Source organism: Protopterus annectens, chromosome 2.part2, assembly GCF_019279795.1.
Source record: "Protopterus annectens isolate FY-2018-M chromosome 2.part2, PAN1.0, whole genome shotgun sequence".
Classification (NCBI taxonomy): domain Eukaryota; kingdom Metazoa; phylum Chordata; order Ceratodontiformes; family Protopteridae; genus Protopterus; species Protopterus annectens.
Window position 1 is genome coordinate 454,054,600 of NC_056730.1, and position 20,455 is coordinate 454,075,054.

The 20,455-nt window shown below is 39.6% G+C and overlaps 1 protein-coding gene across 1 annotated transcript in view; it reads left to right on the top strand.

The window, feature by feature from the left end:
- Nucleotides 1–20,455, top strand: part of HEXB (hexosaminidase subunit beta) — a 783,731-nt gene that overhangs the window by 511,171 nt on the left and 252,105 nt on the right. The window contains exon 10 of the mRNA XM_044064438.1: nt 18,893–19,067. Coding sequence (XP_043920373.1) covers nt 18,893–19,067 — 175 coding nt within the window. The remainder of the gene's footprint in view (nt 1–18,892; nt 19,068–20,455) is intronic.

The following is a 20,455-nucleotide window of genomic DNA, read 5'->3' on the forward strand; positions in this document are numbered from 1 at the left end:
GGTTTATTGAGATACGTTAAGTGATGCAAGCTCATATAAGAGCTTTTGGTGGCATACCATGTCAAATACCTTGGACATACCTAGAAAGGCAGAGGAGGCAAGTTGTCTGTCATTTTTGAGTTGATTTACAGTGGAGATGAAACTTAATAGGGCAGTTGTGGTGCTGTCTTTGATGAAAGCCATGTTATTGATTGGCTAGCAGATTTATTAGTGATAGAATGGAAGTTGGTGTTTAATTGGTAAGTTCTATTGAGGAGCCACCTTTGTGGAGAGGTATTACATAGGCGATTTTCCATATCTCAGGGATGTATTGTTCAGAGAGAGATCTAATGATTTAGATTGATACGGGGTAACAAATGACATCAGCTGCTAACTTGAGGTATTCATTTGGTAGCTGATAAGCAGCAAGTGATGTGGGTTTTAGTTTAACAATTTTTTTTTTATTTGGTCGGGTTGTAGGGAGAGTGTAGTAGGAGCAACATTGGTTCCAGGTGAGGTGACTAGTGGTGGAGTATTTATTGTTTTTTTTTATAAATGAGAGTATAAAGTTGGTGAAGAGTTGAATTGGGTAGCTATACTTTCTTTAGATTTAGAAGTAGTGGGGGTTGGGGTTCAGGTTTGTCCTGGATGTAGAAGTTGCTTGATGGTACCCCAGAAGTTTTGTGGATTGTTTGTGTTCTATACTGGTGTAGAATAGTTTTTCATCATTCTTGATTTTTGGATTTATTTCTTATGTAATGATGGTTATCAAAGGAAGCTTTAATTTGTTGGCTTGATATAGGGACCAGAGTTTCTTTGTTTTAGTAGTTGTTTTGTGTCTTTAGTAAGCTACAGACAGTAGTTGGCTTTAGTTCTAACATTTTTGATGGGAGTCAAACTGTTTAGAATATCCAGAAATTTATTGTTAAAATGTTGAACAGCTGAGTCAAGCGGGAGGTGTTTTAGGGGTGACCAGTCACAATTCTGGAGAAGTAATTTAATAGTATCTGTGGAAAAGTTTCTTTTTTTGCGTACTTGCTTGTATATCGTATTTTTCGTGAGACAGCTATGGTGCCTCAGGAGGTAGGTTGGTAGGTGGTCACTTTTAGACAACCTGAGTGATTAGTGAGGGTTTGTTGGTTAGGGTCCAGTCAAGAATGGACTTTTTTGTTGCTGTGTTTGTCTACCCTAGTTGATGTCTTTATTATCTGGTGAAACCATGCAAGTTTTTATGTAGTTGGAGGGGGTTATCTGAGGAACAAGTTTGCCAGTCAGTATTAAAGTCTCCTACTCTCTCATATGGTGTTAAGAATAAGGTTGAATGTAATAGCCTTAAACACATTACAAAATGTGATGAAAGAAAGAAAATGAATACCCAAATAAGCACAAATTAAAGGACATCATTTTTAGACAAAAAAGTGTCCGCTTTTTTTGCAAAGTTGTAAGGCAAAAATAAAATGTAATAGAAGCTGTAAATAATAAGGATAATAATATGATGGTTGTAGAAAGTTATATGATAGATTTCTTCAGGTACTTCCCCAAGGCCTGATAGGCTGTTACGGGTTTTACAGAGAAATGGTACTGCCACAAAAAAATCCTTACTATATTGAATCAGTGGTTATAGTAAGGTGTACAAGAAAAAAATGTGAAAGTGTAATAGTACATAAAGGAGGTGGGGAACATTTTTATAACTGGAGACCAGTTGTAATATGCAGTAGGGATAATAGCAATTTCTTTATGGCTTTACAGAAAAGAATAAGTGGGCTTCTATGTAAAGTATATAATGATAGCATTTTTTAGTGTCAAAGAAAAACAAAGGATAGTCTGTTGTTGGCTTGTCCAGTGGTGGACTGTATAAAGAGAGCTGCACTAGTTGAAGCAAAATATTAGTATGTGATGTTGAGTCAGTAGATCATAAGGCTTTATGGAACGTCTTGGGAAGCTGCAGTACAGGCAGAACAATAGCAGTAATTAGAGTTCATCACTAAGGGTATGATGTGTAGGTACAGGGATGTAATCCTTCTTCTGTATTCTGCACTTATTGATATAATGCCCTTGCGGTATGCATCTGTCCAAACATTTAAAACAACTTTAATACCTACAAAGCTTTCTTACCAGGAAGATCAAGGACCTAAGTTCCAACTATGCAGACCGTCTCAAAACTTTTGTCCCTGTTCTGTATCATACAGGCGGTCTCTGCCTTGCTTACAGAGCCTCAACAGACCCTTTCCTGTCAGACCTACTGCACATTTGCGATGGTTTGGATTAATGGTTAAAGTCCGTACCTCACAGATACAAGGTACAAAGTTTGATTCTGACCACTGGGTATTGGCTAGGCTTGTATAAGTCTGCAGGCCGATTGCTTAGTATTTACATATAACCCTAAGTGCTATTTGTAACTTATGAACCTATATGGACAGAGATCAACAGTAAGTAACCCCTAACTAACATACCCCCACATACACATTACCTTTAGCTACCTCTTTACTACATACCCCACCATATAGGCTACCAAGGAACTCTTGGACAAAACTGTGTTGAGTTGCAAGGCTAGGCTTGTGAAGACCCTGGTAGTCATTAGCCTAATGTGAACCTATGAACCAGTGGGACATAAACACCTGCTACTGAGATCTAAATCTATTGTGCAACATTAATAGATTGTGTTGGAGGGATAGATGCATATCACCAAGAATACCACTTTTTTGGAATCATTTTCCCCTCCACATAAAGCAAAGTACTTCTCTAACACCATTCAGACATAATCTGGCCTCATCAGACCTGTGGTATATTTCAATTAATTGAATGTCTTTGCTAGTAAAACTATAAAACAGGTAACAGTATATGGTAGGAAGAATTTTATGGCATATAAGAGCACACGGGAGGATGTTACATATTGGGTACTCCTTTCCCCTAGATTATTTCATACATTTTGGGATGAGTTTTTGTTATATCAGCTATGAGGAGGTCATAGAAGTTGTTTTGATTCTAAACTGGACCCCAGATTAATGTGGCTTATTAAATATTGTATTAATTCTTTGGATTCATTGATTTTCCAGTTGTTTGGACGACTTTGAGAACTGTGGCTTTTCCATGTAGCTTTAAAGAGACATTGGTTACTTCTTTTCTCAAGAAGCTTTTCTTAGACTCCTGCAGTTTTACTAACTACCAGCCATTTTCTTCAAACTGTCCTTTAATCAGTAAAGTTATAAAAAAAATGTACAGCTGCATTTATGTATCTCTTTTCAAGACCTAGATACCTACCAGTCTGGTTTTACATCTTGCAGTAACAGAGATTGTGCTGAGCAAAGTGGTCAGTGGCTTCCTGATGGCAAAAGGTCAATTTTTTTACTTGGTCTTTCTTAATCTGTTGGCATCTTATGACTTCATGGATCTTGACATCTTGGTCATCCATCTGCACAGATACTATGGTCGTACATCTGCAGTCCCTGAGTGGTTTGTCTCTTATCTCTCTGGCAGCTGGCCACTCATACTGGGTACTGTCAGAACTGATACCCATGGTAGTTATCTCTGTCTACAAGGTGCCCCAGGGATCAGTCCTTGCTCTGATTTTTATTCATGGTGTGTATACTGCCCCTAAGAGATATCAGTAAAGGTGTAGATATTCATTGTTACTGTTATGGTGATACCTTGATGCACCTCTCCTTTTCTCAGGAGTGTGTTCATGTTTACCGTCCTAGAAACACTGATTAGAAACAGTACAGTTCTGGGCAAAAGTTACCGTTCAAACTCATGCAATCTAAGACTAAGTCATTAGTGCATGTAGCTGTGCAGCCATTATTTCCCTTTTTCTCTCTGTCCTCATTTATGGTGAGAATAGTTTGAAGTTCCCACCATGTGGGAAATCTGGAAGTGCCGCTTGACAGCTGTTAAGAGTGAAGGGCCGGGTGTCAGCAGTTAAGTTAATGTTTTCATCATCTAAGAATTATCTTCCTTTAATTGCTTAATTCTATCCATAGAGCTTGACATCTTTATTCGTGTATGAATGTGTCTCCATCTAGTGCTTGATATCTTTATTCGTGTATGAATATCTCTCCATCTAGTATGTTTTACTTTGGCCTAGATGACAGTGATCTCACCCATTTCCAGTCAGTGCTGAATTTTGCTGCTAGGGGGTTGACTGGTGCTTTACATACTGTTCATGTTATGTCTGTGCTACAGGATCTACACTGCATAACTGTTGCAGTCTTAGAATCTACTACACTATGCCTAGCCTGTTCTCATCTTTGTGCAGGAACTCCTGTCCTCTTATGTCTCTGCCAAACAGCTGAGATCATCAGATGTCAAGCTAATGGGCATTTCCGGCACTGAGATCTCTAATTTGGTTTTCTACTTAGTGGCTTTCCTATAGAACCTATTACTTTACTTGATCAAGGAGAGGATTTGTTCAGGAGTTCTCTTAAACTTCAAGTTCGTAGCCCATTAGGGAGTTGTTATATTAGCTCTAGAATCTGTGCTTGTATCCAGATTTTGTTGTAGTCTTGTGTGATTTAACTTGTTCTCTTGATTTGTTTTTGTTTGTAGGGTGCTTACATTCAAGCATCTAAATTAAAGTTAAAAATTATGTTGTCTGACCACATGGTGCCACTGTATCTTGCGTGTTCAGACATGAACTGTTGATGAAATATGGATTTTGATGCCAGGCAAGGATCAGTTTGTCAATCTTATCTGCCTATTTCACTGGGTGTGTTTTTAAAGTCTGACTACCATAATTAGTCTTCACAGCTGCAGAACTGCAAAGTGCTAAAGCTGATATTTCACTGGATGTGTTTTGAAAGTCTGACTACCATAATTAGTCTTCACAGCTGCAGAACTGCAAAGTGCTAAAGCTGATATGGGTGTAATATAGAGTTTAAGATTGCAGTGTTTTTGTGTATTCCCCCTAGTCTGAGATGCTGAGATGTTGAAATTAGTTTGTATATATTGCAGGAGTGTGGGGGTCACTCCCTCCCCCAAGTCAGGATGGGTACACTTTCCCCTGCAAAAATGCTTTACAGGTGTAAGTAGTAAATGTCCGAATTTACATCGTTGTTGAACTTGCAGTTTAATTTTCGAAGTGTCAACACTTGCATTGTTCGGTCTTGCCCTTTTAGTAAGGAGCCTTCCCTACTTGTTTAAGGGTGGTAAGGGGTAGATTCTTCTTGACTGTTCCTCCCCATATGCAATGCCTTGTATCTGTGTAACATAGTTTTGAATTGTTACCTTTTTTGAGTATGAGGGTAGGCAACAGGGACATACGCGAACATCATTAAACAGGGTTGATGTGCATATAAAAGTGGGGAGACATGGCATGCATATAGAAAGAGTAAATAAATGGCTGGGGACAAGGTGGGATATGAGCAGTGTCAGCTGCCAACTGGCATAGAGGGACATTACTGAGACTTAGTTGGAGAGCTCTGGTCCAGATAGCAGGTTCCACCATCCACACCCTCCTCTTGTATCGTAATAGCATTGACCAGCTGTTCCAGTAGGTGTTGTACCTACTGCAGGAGGAGCTAATGTATGATGACCCAGAATGCAGTTGCCTGGTCATCCAAATCCTTCATTGCATACTATACCTCTGGCAGAGTCAGGAAGATGATTGGGGTAGAATAACTGCCAGAGATGGGCTGGATTCGCCCAGATAAAACGCTCACCCTGCTCACCTATCCCAATGTCAGCCTTGGATAGGGAGGCAATAGGTGGAAGCTGAAGTGCCTGCAGTGCAGACTATTGCAACCTAAAGAAGGTCAACACAAAGGGAAAGATGCTACTAAGGATGAGGAACTGTGTGTATAGGCTCCCTAGATAGCAAAGTTTTGGAAATAGGGTAGCACTGACCCTGCTGTGCTAGAAGTGTTTGCTGCCTCTTGTGGCATCTGACAGTGTTCTCTCTCTCTGCCCATGCATACTGTCATATATCACATACAGTTTTGACTGTGGCACAGATCATAGTGCAAAACTACAGCTGCTCATAGATATGTAAGCAAGCAGATGCCTGAGGTGGTTCCAACAGCCCCAGACATTTACTACTGTAACAAGTGTGTATGCACTGAAGCAGAAACAGGATATGGTGTCCACAGCTAGGACAGCAATATATACTACCACATGTAGTTACAATGGAGCAGAAACTACACTAACAGGTATGAGTAGGTTAGCAATTCTACAAATGTTGGTTTGCATTTTGCTTTTATACTTGTACACAACCACTGTTGCAACCTTGTATCTTGACTATAAGTTTTGATCAGGTTCACCAGTCCTCATTTGCATGTCATTGTGCACTCATACTGCGCATGTTCATTTGCATATCATTAATACTGTCAGTTGCATACCCTTTTTCCCAGGCCTTTTAGATTATCTTATAGTGACTGGTTCTGGGCATTGCAATGTAAATACATGCTCTTGATATTGGCATAAGAGCTCATCTCATGCTTCATAGTTTGAGTTTGAATATTGGCTTAGCTCTACAAAACTTGCACATTCATGCCAATTACTTTTACAAAGTTAATAACTACTTGTTTTCAAGCAGCAATGCCTCTGCCTTCATGCCGTGGTTTTTCTGCTGGTGGTCTTACTGTTCTCTCATATTGATTTCTTAACTTTGTGTAGCATAGTGACACCATAGCGATTTCATCAGATATAATTACTTTATCTCTCTTCCTCATATATTGCTGCTCCCGTTTCCTGTTTTCTTTTCTACAGTTCTTGCTTCACAAGTGTATGTTTTGCATTAGTTTGCTTTGAAATTTAAACTGCCCCATCTTAGATCTTTTGACTGATCTTTCAAATTATGTTATCCTTTCAACAACTTGCTACATTTTGTAGTTGTGTACCTACCCAGTGGCTTGGCAAAAAGGGAGACATTTCCTTCTCATCCTTCAGTATTTATGAAGAATGTAGAACCAGCTCCAGAACTGACCTGTGGTAATATGCCAGTTAGTTACCATCTTTTTATCATGCTGATAGTTTGTTTACTGTATCCTTTCATGATCTGTTGCTTGGATTGAATTTTGCTCGTGTTAACACCCTAAAACTTGTTTTGTTTCTTAATTTGTTGACTAATCTGCTGTATGGTAGTATGCCAAATGCTTTGCTAAAGTCTAACTAGGCCACTTCCAGAGCCCCTTTCTGATCCAGTATCCTGGTGTCCCAGATATGAGGACTTTATCTGATATGGCATTCCTGTTGTGAATCCAAGTTGCCTTGGGGGTTTGTAGATCCTGACTTCTAGATATTACAGCATTTCCTTTTGTAGTTATTTGGTGATTTTCTGAATAACTGAAATCAAGTGGACAGGTCAGTAATTTTCAACCTTTATGCTTATCACTGCCTTATGAAGAGAAGCTACGCCTGACTTCTTCCATTCCTTATGAACTCTATCCCTCAGCCCATGAATTGTTTAAAAAAGGTTTGTTAGAAGCATTACATGTTCTCCCTAAGTATTCTTACGAGAATTGTTATATCCCATAACCTTGTGTACCTCCAGAGGGCCTGAAATTTGAAAGTCTTTGAATACAAAACTTACTGGCTTTAGCCCAAGAGATGGTTACCACTCTGGGGCATGGTGGACTCTCTTCAGCTACTGAAGAAAGAATCCTTTAAGAAAGAGAACATGCTTAGAAAGAAGGATAAGAACAAAATATGCAGTTGTTATGAAATCTATGATCCAGAGAGCAAGAGGTCCTAGGAGCCCCTAGTCCTGCTAAGACCCTAAAGTGATGGATTCAAGGGGAGCATGAAAGGTGCTAGTTTGTTTTTCCCCATTCCCCACAACCTATACTTACTGCATTCCCACCTATTCTGATGCCTTTGGAGGTGGAACGTAGAAGTTTAGCTCATGTAACAGACCCAAACCATTAAGTGAAATGAACAAGATTTGCAGGCCACACACCAGTTTCCGGATACCCAAGAGGGACTTCTGTCCTCAGTCTGATACTACACTATCATATGTATTTGTCCCTTGGACCTCCTTACCACCCTTGAGCAGGGCAGGAAGGTCTGGGGGGCAACCTAGTGTTACGTTTTCTGGCCTACCTTCTCAAGAAGAGGAGCTTTATGCAGTTTGTATGTGAAGACCAGTGCCTGGTGTCTGGCAGCTCATTCTGGAAGTATCCGCGCCAGTCACTGCCGCATTTAAATATCACAGGTTTTACAGGGAATTTGTAGCTGCCTTACATTTGATTAGGCAACAAGCAGCTTAACCTTCAGAGCTGGGCAGTGCTGCTTCACTGAAGTGAGACTGTTTCCATACCAGCTTCTCAGATTCAGGTAGGTGAAAAATATTTGACTTGTTCTATGTACAGCCCTCCTTTTGATTACGACTTCTTTGGAAAGTGTCTCAACCTGATGAGGAAGCATGTTAGATGATGCTTCAAAGAGTTATCTCACTGTCATAAAAATATTTGGACCACCTGGGCAATGATAAACTGTTAGCCATAGGACTTTGTATGCTCTATAATAACAACAGGGTATTAGACTTGGAAAAAAAAAGGTGTACATGGCTACAGCCTTTATCTTTAGAGCTAAGTATTGTTAGATCACATTATCAAATATTAAGGGGACATCTCCAAGCAAACAGATGTTATGGAATTAGAAATCAAGGATGAGTCCATGAAGTACAAGGTTATTCAGCTTACCCAGACAAATGTTAAGGTTTGAAAGCACGTTATGATGTCCATGTATGATTCTGTTGATGCCTTCAGTAGAGAAGGAGCGACATGCATAGGAATAAGAACACATGCCTTGCTAAGAATATTTGCTTTACAGATGCCAAGGATAGTTAGTTGATGTCCCTTTAGGTGAGAATGTATTGTCTGTTCCCCCGCCTCAATATTTTTTCCAGGTACATTAAGAACAAACCTACCAGCAATGGCTGTACTACAGTAAATAATTCAAGGCAGGCCAATTCAAACAACAAAGAACTGTTTGAAAAGAAGCGGGCATGTCAGATGGCATTTGTAAAGGTAGACAACACAGAATGTTCTGGAGAGGAATTCCCCTTCCTCTTGGAGTACCAGCAGACGGTACTGAGTATTCCCTCAAATACCCCATGTCTTCCTCCTGTTCCCTCTCAATAGATGGGGGGAGATGAAAGGAGGTTTCCCACTTGCAGGTAAATTACTTTTTAGTAGTAACAAACAAATGGGTAAATAAAATCCTAGCAGTAGGCTGCAGTATAGTGTTCAAAGACTTTCCTTGCTTTCTGAAAATCTCTCCCATCTATCTAGAGCAGTTGATGCTTGCAAAATTAGGCTCAGCTCTTTTGACCTAGAGCCAAAAAAAGTTTCCCTACAGGCACAATTAAAGCAGTTTTACTTCATGCTATTGGTGGTCAAAAGAAAAATGGACATTATAGACCACTTTTAGGTCTGTCCAGGTTAAACAAGTTTTTAAAGGTAACTAAGTTCAAGATGCTGAGTCTTCAAGTATTGCTTTTGCTTTCTCTGCAGGCTGTCTTGGTAACGCAGGGTTCAAAGGATGTATACCAAGATGTGCCTATTCACAAGGACCAAATATGATACCTGAAGGTCAGAGCTCATGCAAACATTTCCAATTCAATTATGTCCACTGCACCAAGAGTATATAAGAAATGTTCTGCGCCTCAGAACATAGGGGGTCTATTTACCCTTACCTGAATGAGTGCCTCATCTAGAACGCCTCATTTGGGAAAATGCAGACTGGTCTGAACTACCATATCTATTGTCTGTCTAGCCTGTCATTTCCATGAACCTCCCCAAAATCTTTCTCCAGGCTGGGAGAAAGTCTTCCTGGAAGCATTGAAGAACACCAGAGCAAGCTTTTCCTGAGAAAACATACAGACCTGTAACAGAATCATTTCTTTTTAACCTCAGAAGAACCAAGGGCATTTACTTTCATCCATATCTGGATGACTTCTGGATCCAGATCAGTTCATAAAAGTGAGTAGAGACGGCACTGCAGTTTACCATCAATTATATTGCCAGACTCCAGGTCTTTCTCTCTCAACCTGTTCAAATCAAACATTTCTAACCAAGACTGTGATATTCTTGGGCATCCTGCTGGACATATCCAGCCAGAAGGCTTTCCTTCCAAAGGACAAGATGGAATCCCTGGTGAGCTCTCACAGGACAAGATGAAATCCCTGGTGAGCTACTGTCAAACTTCCCAGAAGTCATTTACTGCAAGATGGCACTCTGAAGTACATGGCATCCACAAATGTGATGGTACCCCCAGCAAGACTGCATATGAGAAGTGCAGTGATACCTCGAGTATCTGAAACAGCACAATCAGTCCATGGAGGTAGTGATCCCTGTCCTGCCTGTCATCTGGCAGAAACTCTTGTGGTTGGTGCAAAACATTCCAAGGGATGTTAAGGGTTCCTGTTGACCAAGCCATGGTCAATTAGTCTGTTTGCATATGCCTCCTATACAGCCTGGGGAGCCCACACAGGACAGCTCAAGGTTGAAGGCATGGGTCAGTAAACTGCACAAGAGGTGTATCCATATAAAAGAAATGATTGATGGCTGCAGTTCCGGTCATTATGACTTTCAAACCCATGTGGAAACTGGAAGTCTTACACTTAAAAACAGACAATATTACCAATGTTTGAAATATACACAATCAGGGAGGGACTCATTCATGCTTCCTGTGAAGACTGGCATTGACTGCTTGAGAGTTAGCCTTTGAGTCAGACATGCACCCGAGGGTTTTCTACATTCCCTTTCAGAAGAACTCATTGGCAGATTGTCTAAGCAGATCAGAGGCAAATCTTCATGAATGGATGGACTGGAATATTTTTCACCAGTGACTTCAGAAATGGAGTGTTCAGAAGTAGACCATTTTCACTGCTCTGAGCAACAGAGAGCTGATGAAATTCTGCTGCAGAGTAACACAGAAAGATCCTTGGTCAATGGATGCTTTTTTCTTAACATCTAGCCCTTTGACCCCTTACAACCAGAGTGATCAAAAAGGGAAAGGAGAGGGGGACAAATACGATTCAGACAGTACTGTTTTGACACACCTGAATACAACATAATTGATTTGGCATTGCTACCCTTTAGGCCCATTTGTATAGAGGATGTTCGTAATGCCATGAATGAACCTAGGAAACCTACCACCAGGACAAGTTGCATAGAAAATGGAAGAGATTTTCCCTGTGATGTCAAAAGAGGAATTGGAGCTCTTTCTCAGGATTGTTGTCTGTGGTTATGCAGTAATTCTCAGATTTGTACAATTCAGGATTTGGGGCATGTTACATTAAAGGCAATTTTTTCAGGCATTTCATTCTGCATGCCCATGGAGCCTGGATCCCCCAGTAACATCTTAACTATTAAGAAGAGAGTTCTGCAAGAGGGTATTGCATTTGAGACCACTTAGAAAAGGTGGTACTCCACTGTAGGACTTGAATTTTATCTTGGGGGAAAAAAACTGACACAATGCATTTTCACATTAGCAGCAATAGCATCTCTCAGTTTTTAACATGGAAGACAGCACTATCACACTGGCTAGAATAATTTTTGACTGATGGGCAAGTGACATTTCTTTTTTTCATTAGGATGAGGGTCTTCCTCTGCACAAAACCTTCCATTAAGCCTAAGGTTGTCACATATGTTTCTCTAAGCCAGTCAAACCAGTTGCCAGTCTTTTTACCAAAATACACAAAAGGAGGGAGAAAAGATTTTGCACTCATTAGATATGTATAAGCAACTGAGATACAATCCAGATGGAACAAAGAATAGAAGAGGTTCAAATCCGCTCTTTGTATATTTAGCATCTGTATGGGAACAGAAGTCAGTTTCCAAGAACATTTCCAAATGGCTGCAATGTTATATTTTTTTGTGTTTGGCTCATGGCAGAAGAGTAGAGGGGACAGATAAGATCTCTAGCTGTAGTGTAATTCCTTAGACAATGGAAGATTACTAAAGTTATCACTGTTGCCTTTCTAGGAGGGGTGAGTGAGTAGGCCATTCCAAAGGCAGCAACTTGGTGCTTGCTCTGCACCTTTTCCAAGCATTTCAATCAGGGCATCACCTCCAGAAGTCTGGCCATGTACAGATTTTTTAATTTCTCCAAGTCTTTTGGGTTTTGAATACCATGACGGGAGTGGACCCTATTCCTAAGTCAAAGTATGATTAAAGTTCATGAAATTAGTATTGTTTCAATCTTTGTCAGCCAGTAGTGCTCATCGCAGCACCCGCAATGTGCCCAGTAATGATCCCTTCTGCAGTTTGTATGGAGTTACATGTATTGATAACATATATAAATACAATTTAAAACATTTTTATAAGACCCCTTGCTCCTACTGCTACTGGAACTGTCTGGGTATCTTTCTCCCACATTGCTCTCATTTCTGCCTGCAGATCCTGATATTTTATGACTTTGTCTCTCTCCATATGCAAGACACTGTAGTCACTGGGTGTGGCAATTTCAATGATCAATGCTAATGTTGTCTTTTTCTTGGACCACTATATCCAGTTTTCTAGCATCTATCTTTTGAACTGTTGGTAATGGATGATCCCATGTGATATATAGAGTTCATCATTTTCTGTGATGCTTTGTGGCTTATGTTTCCAGTGTTTTTCAGCCACGTCAATACTGTAATGTTTGCACAATCCGCAGTGTAGCAGTCTTGTCACATTTTATGCCTTTCAGTATACTATCCTTCTGCCATTAGTATGTCACAACCAGCAACAAGGTGTGCAACTGTTTCCAGTTCTGTTTTACAAAACCTACATTTGTCTGTTTCTCCCATATGTTCAATGGACTTTGTAAACCAACGTGTACGTAGCCCACTATCTTGTGCCGCCAATATTAACCTTTCACCTCTTGGTTTGAATTTGCCTCTCCTTAACCATTCCTGCGTTCAGTCCTGATCAATATGAGGTTCTTCCAGACGTTTTCTATACTTGCAACTATATTTATGCATTTTTCACATTTCTTGCCTTCTCTATTTGGTCCTTTACCTATATTCTTTGTTTTGTTTTTGGCACATTCAATTGCTGCCTGATTTTTATCTGTTTCTGGTCTGATTTCCATTCCTGCTTGACGCCGATTATGCTTCTGGTAGATTAAGCGGAGAAGTCATCTTAGATTTATTCTTAGATTTATTCTCCTCATGTTTCAAAACTTTCACTACATTTGGATCTTGTGAGGTCAGCAGATGTTTGTGGAGTCCCATGATTGTAGGTCTATACATGTAATCAGTTTCAGGGAGGCCCATCCCTCCTTCGGAATGGGGAATATATAGTCTTGGTATGCACTGATTTTTATAAATCATTTGGTGAGCATGAAGCACCCTTCTTGTTTTCCTGTCTAATCTATCCAGCACATTTTGTAGCCAGTCAATCACTCCAAAACTGTAAGTTAAGACAGGAAGAGCAACTTGGTTTATAGCTTGAATTTTGTTCCTAGATGTCAACGATGTTTTCAGAATTAATTTAAGTCTTCTAAAGTATTCCTTACTAAGTCTCATTTGCATTTGTTCATGTTTTATTGTTGACCCTTCATCAGTTCCCAAGCATTTATGCACCCCCTCTTGCTCATCACATTCTTGTCCCAAATTGATGTTTTCTAGGTGCTGCAGTTTTCCTGCTTTAAAGGTTGCTTTTGCACACTTATCAAGACCAAATGACATTTTTATATCATCTGAAAAAGTTTTGACAGTTTGCAGTTGTGCTTTCAGTTCCTCATGTGATGAGCTATACAGTTTTAAATCATCGAAAAAGAGAAGATGAAAAGTCTTTGCACTTGTTGTTTTCTAAGAGCCAAATTATAGCCATGGCCTAAGCTGTTAAGTAGACAACTTAATGGATTAAGGGCAAGACAGAGCAGCAGCAGTGACAGAGTCACCCTGGAATACCCCCCTTTGAATTTTTACACCTGGGATAATAATTTGTGCTTTATCATGGCTTAATTGCAGAGTGGTCTGCCACTGTTTCATGGTCACTGTAATGCAGTCGATCATTGTAGGGTGTATCTTACACATTTCTAAGCACTCTTTTATCCATGAATGTAGGATACTATCAAATGCTTTTTGTAGTCAATCCATGCTATACTTAGATTCTTCCTCTTTTTGCAGTTCTCCACTATGACTTCATTTAACAACAAATGATCCTTTGTTGCATATGACTTTCTTTTATTGTGCTTTTGTTCTGTTGCCATAATTGAGTTTTCTTCTAAATGACTATATAAACTCTGTCGGCATCAATTCCAGTGATTCCAGTGTGTAGTTTATACGTTGTCAGAAAGCTATTGGCCTACAATTTTTAGGGTAGCTTGCAGGTTCACTCTTAAATAGGAGCATTTTTGTTTCTGTTAGGCAGGTTGGTGTCTGTTTGGGGTGCACATATAAAGGCTTTCTCAGTCTGGCTTTTCAGGTAAAAATAGAGAAATCTTCTGTAGTCCCATCTCACAAGTGGACACCTCCTCATGATGGTTTTTCTTCCTCAGGACAAAGTGGAGTGTTGCACGAACAGTTTGAGTTTCAGACAAGACTTTGGCATATGCCAGGGAAGATCTCAGAATTCTAGCTTTTGAGGCCTCTTTTATTGTCATATTTCCTTCAGACTTCACATGAGGAATATTCAGGAGCTCATTAAATATGTTTGGACCAAAGACTAGCAGCCTCTTTAATTTCAAATTCCAGTGTTGGGGATTTTGAACAAAGTTTCCTTGATGGATGAATCAGTTGTCTCTCAGCCCAGGTCTTCCTTTACACCTTCCTGCCCCTACTCATTTTGTAACCACAGCTGCATCTGACTTTGCTTGGGGAGCCGTGTCCAAGGGGGTGAAATTCTAGGGCCTTTGGAAGAAGTAAGACAAATTAAAGCACACGAATGTCAAAGAAATCATGCGTCTAACAACTGCTGTCAAATCTCTGAACCAACTTTGGACTCTAGGCCCTCTAATAGTAATTACAATCAACATCACAGTGATATCGTTTATAAACAAACCAGGCGGAAAAAGTTCCTACCATCTTTGTTGACTAGCTATGGTAGCTTGGGAATTAAGACTCATTTCAATGTGTCCTTCCAGGCTCCATACCTTTTAAAAGAGAAAAATGTATTGCAAACAAGCTGAGCAGAACCATGATAGATCCTCTTAAATAGAATTTGGACCAGTTTTTGGAAGATCCTTGGGTGCATCTGTGGAGAACTCAAGTAGATTAGTTTGCTTCTAGCCACAACAGACAGTTAAAGAAAGTCTGTTCAGGACTCTATCTTATACAGGTCTGGAAGACACGTACCTTTCAATGTGCATTTCTACCCTACAGATATTTTTATTCCCATGGTCAGGTATGTTCCTATATGCCTTTCTAGCCATTACTCTAATAACTAGTGTTCTTCTAAAGGTGCAGGAGGACTCTGTGAGGATAATTGTGGTGACCCCCTTTTGGCCAAGACACCAGTAGTCCTTCCTTTTTTTGAAAATGGCTAAGGGCATTTCCCACAAACTTTCACACAGATTTGGCCTACTCATACAAGATGGGTTGTTTGATACTCCTCGACCTTCAGCTTCTTTAATTGACTACCTGGATGATATAATTTTAGTACCTTTTAGGAACCTTTGTAGGGGACATGCAGCAAGTATTAAAGGAGGCAAAAATAAATCTGCCAATAGAAAATCATATACAGATAAGTGGAAAAAACTTTCTAGTTAGTGCCTTGACAAGAACCAGAACCTTTTCAAGGCTTAGACTGGTTCTGTGGTATTTGTGAGTAAAAGTAGACTTCCTTACTCTTTCACGATTCACCTTTAGGAAATCTCTGCTCATCTGCCCCTTTTTACCCTATCTCAAGTGAAACAGTTTTTGAAAGGATTTTAGAATATCCATCCACCTAGAAGGCTGTTTCTGTACTGAAAAAACTAACAGTTTCCTTCTGAACTTGCTCACTAGGCTATTTGAAGTTCTTGTATAGAAAACAGTGTTACTCCTTGTCTGACTTCTGTAAGATGAGTATCCAAGTTACAAACTGTTGTGGTATGTCATCCCTATACCATCTTTCACAGAGATGGGATAACTCTTTTGTATCCAAGGTTGTCTCAGAGTTTCATAGCCTAGCAATTAATTCCACTGTTTTCTTCTCTGAATCAAAATAGAGGCAGAAAGAATTTTACTCACTGGATGTTCACAGACAACATAGATACTACACTGATGGAGCTAAAAACATTCAGTACGTTTGCTCGGCTGTTTGTCCCCTTCCTTCATAGGAAGTAATTTGTTAGAACAGACTATTTTTAAGTAGTTGTCTCATGCTGCTGCCTTTTATTGTTGTCACCATAAGACACTTTCAGGCAAAGTCAGGACCCACTCTACCAGAGCTCCGGCTACTTCGATGGGTTTTTGGAAAGGGTTGGACTCTAGAAATATACTAAAGCCAGCAAGTTGGTCATCAGTAAACACTTTTATCAAGCACTACAAACTACATTCCTTCTCTAAGTCAGGAGCAAGTTTTGCTAGACCTGTTTTCCAGGAGCTCCAGGATGCTGATCCTTCATCCTCCCCTTCTTTTCTAATGTCTAGTATTCAACCCATATAGCTTAAGTTATTCCAACAAAGGTCTAATAATGAGCACTGTGGAGCTGTGTAAGTAACATCTCCATAATGTAATGTTTGAATAGATCATTTTTGTAGCAGCCACACCCTCTGTCCATCCCCGTCTTTTTTGCTATTTTTATGCCAGGGTGTGGATTTTTATAATTTTATTCCTGTCTGGCAAGTCGTTCCTCCCTGTTCTGAGGTGAGAAAGTTCTGATGTTTTGGCACTTTAACCACTGATTTTGTAATGTTCTCGTCAAGCTGTGTGGTGGCTAGGGCACAAGGAAGTGCCCCTAAAACTTTGGAAGTTAAGCAGCTGGTCCAATCCTTGGTAGGCATTCATTAGAGCCTGGGCGACTACAACAGTGACCTGTTTGAACATCTAGTGTTATGGTAAGTTTACTTACAAAACTGTCTAAGGAGTAGCCGCCGTGCATTGTACAGTGAAGCACTTTTACTAAATATTTTACCGAGTTCATCTTGGTCTTATATAAAGTGATAAAATACTCTTTAAATTCCTGATCTTTAGTTAGTGATTTGAGTAGGCTTCATTTTATGGTGAGCTTTAGCTCCTTCTCAGTTTGCACAGTATGGAGTTTTCACCGACACTTACACCAGCCTAGCTGAGATTTTACTTGGCATGATTTCCTTTGGTCTGTGAATGAATTCCACAAGTTTTCACCTGCGAATATGAACTACTGCTCACCAAGGCTCATCACTTGGCATGAATTAAGAGCCATTTCATGTGACTGAGTGGGTGAAGAACCTGCATGTTGTGTTTAGCTTATCTGCGCAGATTCATCTCTGGAGCCTTGACAGTGCAACACCTCCTTGTGCTTGAGGATTGAATTGTTTGTATAAAACTTTCAGGCTGTGCTAACAGCATATTATCTGTGGCCGTCTGGAAGTGACGTGTGCCACGTATAGTTAGTGTGGATTGCTGGAGCTCATTGACTGAACCCTGAGAAATACTAATACCCAAGCCTCAGAAGATGCACTGACTTCCTGTCAGGTTATGGCTCCCGGCCTATAAGTCACAGAATGGTCATGTCCTGGCTTACCTGAAAAAGCTGATGTACCTAATATAACCACTTGTTCATTTGTTTTATTCAGTAGAAAGTCATTTAAAACTTCCAGGATCTTTCCCGAAGCTATAGAGTACTTTTTGGCTTTTGCAGTGCCATCCCTGTGGAATTATGCCCCAGTTAAAAGAACTCCACTGTATTTTAAACAAAAAAATGAAAACCTTTCTGTTTCAAACTACTTGTGATGTGCATTTCTGACCTAATTTAACATTCTGACAATGTTATATTTTATGTGAATACTTAACTGCAGTTTATTATGGTTTTACATTTGTATTTTATTGTAATTATCCATTTTCTATACTGAATTTATCTAGTTCAGAGTTGGAGAGCAATGACTGACTTTATTCCAGTGCAGCTGATGCAAGGCAGGAATCAGCCCTGGATAGAATGCTAGTCCATCAGAGTATACACACAGACACTCACTGGTACACCTAGGGCCATCATAACTCCACAAAAAATGAAACTCAACCAAGACCTGAGTCAGAGAATCGAGCACTGGGAAGCAACAGCACTAAGCACTGCACCACAGTGCCACGCAACAACACTAAGCATTGCACCACGGTGCCACACAACAACACTGTGCACTGCACCACTGTGCCATGCAACAGCACTATGCACTGCACCACAGCACCACCCATTTGTTCTATATTTATAGTGGTGTAATCATGACATATCTTGGGAGAGACATTTACAGTGCAGTATTGTCATAACTGTTCCTTTAATTATTTTCCTTTTCAGTAAATACCAAGAAGAAATACCTTTTCTGCTTGTGTTTCTTTTTCAGTAAATACTAAGAAGAAATACATTTTCTGCCTGTGTTTTTTGAGTATTGCTAATTTTCTTTGTTGTCTTTATTGCTACTAGCACTCAGTTACTAAAATATTGACTAGTTGTACAACATAAACAGAAATGTGTAACGGCAATAATCACATCAAATCATTACCTGTTCCTTAAACCTTGTTAAGTACATCGAATATATTTTATGTGCAGGTGACTGAGAGACTTACAGGTATGAGTCTACACTTCGTTGCTGGTAAGGTAGCAGTGTGAACAGGCTACCCAAGACCATCAGGATTTTTACAAATACAGTAGTTTTCAACACTAATGGGAGAAAATTTGGCTTCTTTCCAAATTCCAGTTTTGAGCACTGCTGCTTAAAAAAATATAGTTACTGGTTAGAAACATAAAATAGATTGTATAATACAATACTGAGCATAAAATGTCAATTTTTTTTAAATCTGCCTGTGTTAATTGCCCAGGTAACTTAAGTTGAATATTACAAGTTCTCTTACAGATTATATTATAATTTTTCCAGATAAAGCCAGACACAGTAGTTGAAGTGTGGAAGTCAGAACATTATCAAGACGAACTCCATAATGTAACAGCAGCTGGGTATAAAACAATTCTGGCTTCTCCCTGGTACCTAGATTACATTAGTTATGGGCAGGACTGGCAGAAGTACTATCGAGCTGAGCCACTCGACTTCAATGGTGGGTTCATTTGTTTAATTGCTTTACTCGTGATTAGAGATGAGCACAGTGTGTACCTATCACTACTGGGACTTGACTGCCAACTGCTCATCACTTTGAAAATTGTTTCCATGACGGTTCCTCTCTGAGGCTGATTTATATATTTTTTTCAGCTGAGTTTAACTGGATCCGAAAGTAAGCAACACATTTACCTGCAGTGTCTTGGTCTCTGGTGCAGTTCAGTGTAAAGGTCATCACTTTGTAGTTTTATGTTGCCAGTACTGAGAGCACTCATTTTGGTGAACATGAGCTGTGTTGACTTGAACTGGTACGTGCATACAGTGTATAGCTAAATGTATATTCAGTTTTCATTCTTTTCTGTTGTCTTTCACATAATGAGGACAGACTTGTCATTAGTGAAGAAACTTCTTGTTTGATGGCAGTGTTTTTCATGCTGTTTTTTTCTATTTTGTTTAAAGTTTAACTGTGGTTTTGGCTCTGTGATCCATACCCTCTGTCCTGACCTTTCTTCAAGAAAATTTAGTCTCTTTTTCTTGTTTTCACTTGTAGTATACTGAGCCTTCCCTGTGATTCATAGGTAAGTATTTGGCAACCTACCCTTGTGGACCATTTTAAACTTAGCCAATTTCCCTTTCAAAGGTGAGACTCGAACCCTGTATCTTCTTTATGTGAGTAAATGCTTTGACCGTTATACCAACCTCTCAACCCCCGTGAGGCTACCAGGCACACAAGTGAAGACTCCTTCCTGTTGAAAGATTCAGATGAAATGCACTGATAATTCCAAAAGAGGGTAGAGCTATTTGTTTTTGCTGCAGTGGTGTTTGCAGATTGCACTATGAAAGTGGTTCAGCATATTTCTGCTTAAAGCTGAATAAATGTAGTCTGAATTACTTCTTGATTTTCACACTTCCCATGGTGGTTTGAATTCTAGGCACTGGATATTAATGTATTTTTCTGGTGTATGGCTGACTTGTTTCCTGTCTTCATGGGGTCCTTTCTTCTTTTTTTCCCGTAGAAATCCATTTCAGTGTTGTGAGCTGTACGTTCTTGCACATTTTTAACTATGGCTTGCTGTCTTGTTAGATCTGGAGCAACCACCCACAAATGAGTATGCTTGCACATTTTATTACCAGCTGTTTGTTTTTATGTTACTGTCTATTTTCCCTGCAGGTGTGTTATGTATAAAATTACATGATTTTATGTAAGTTGTGGTGTTGGAGGAAACTATTGTTTATAAGCTGGGCTAAAAACAAATAAGTTGGTATTGGAGAAGATAAGTATTCCCTGAGAGATCAAATAGCAAGACTTCGGCTTTCATACCTCAAATATATTTTACTAAGATCAAAAAAAAAAAATCATTAAAGACAGCATGCTTAAATTGGGCTCTT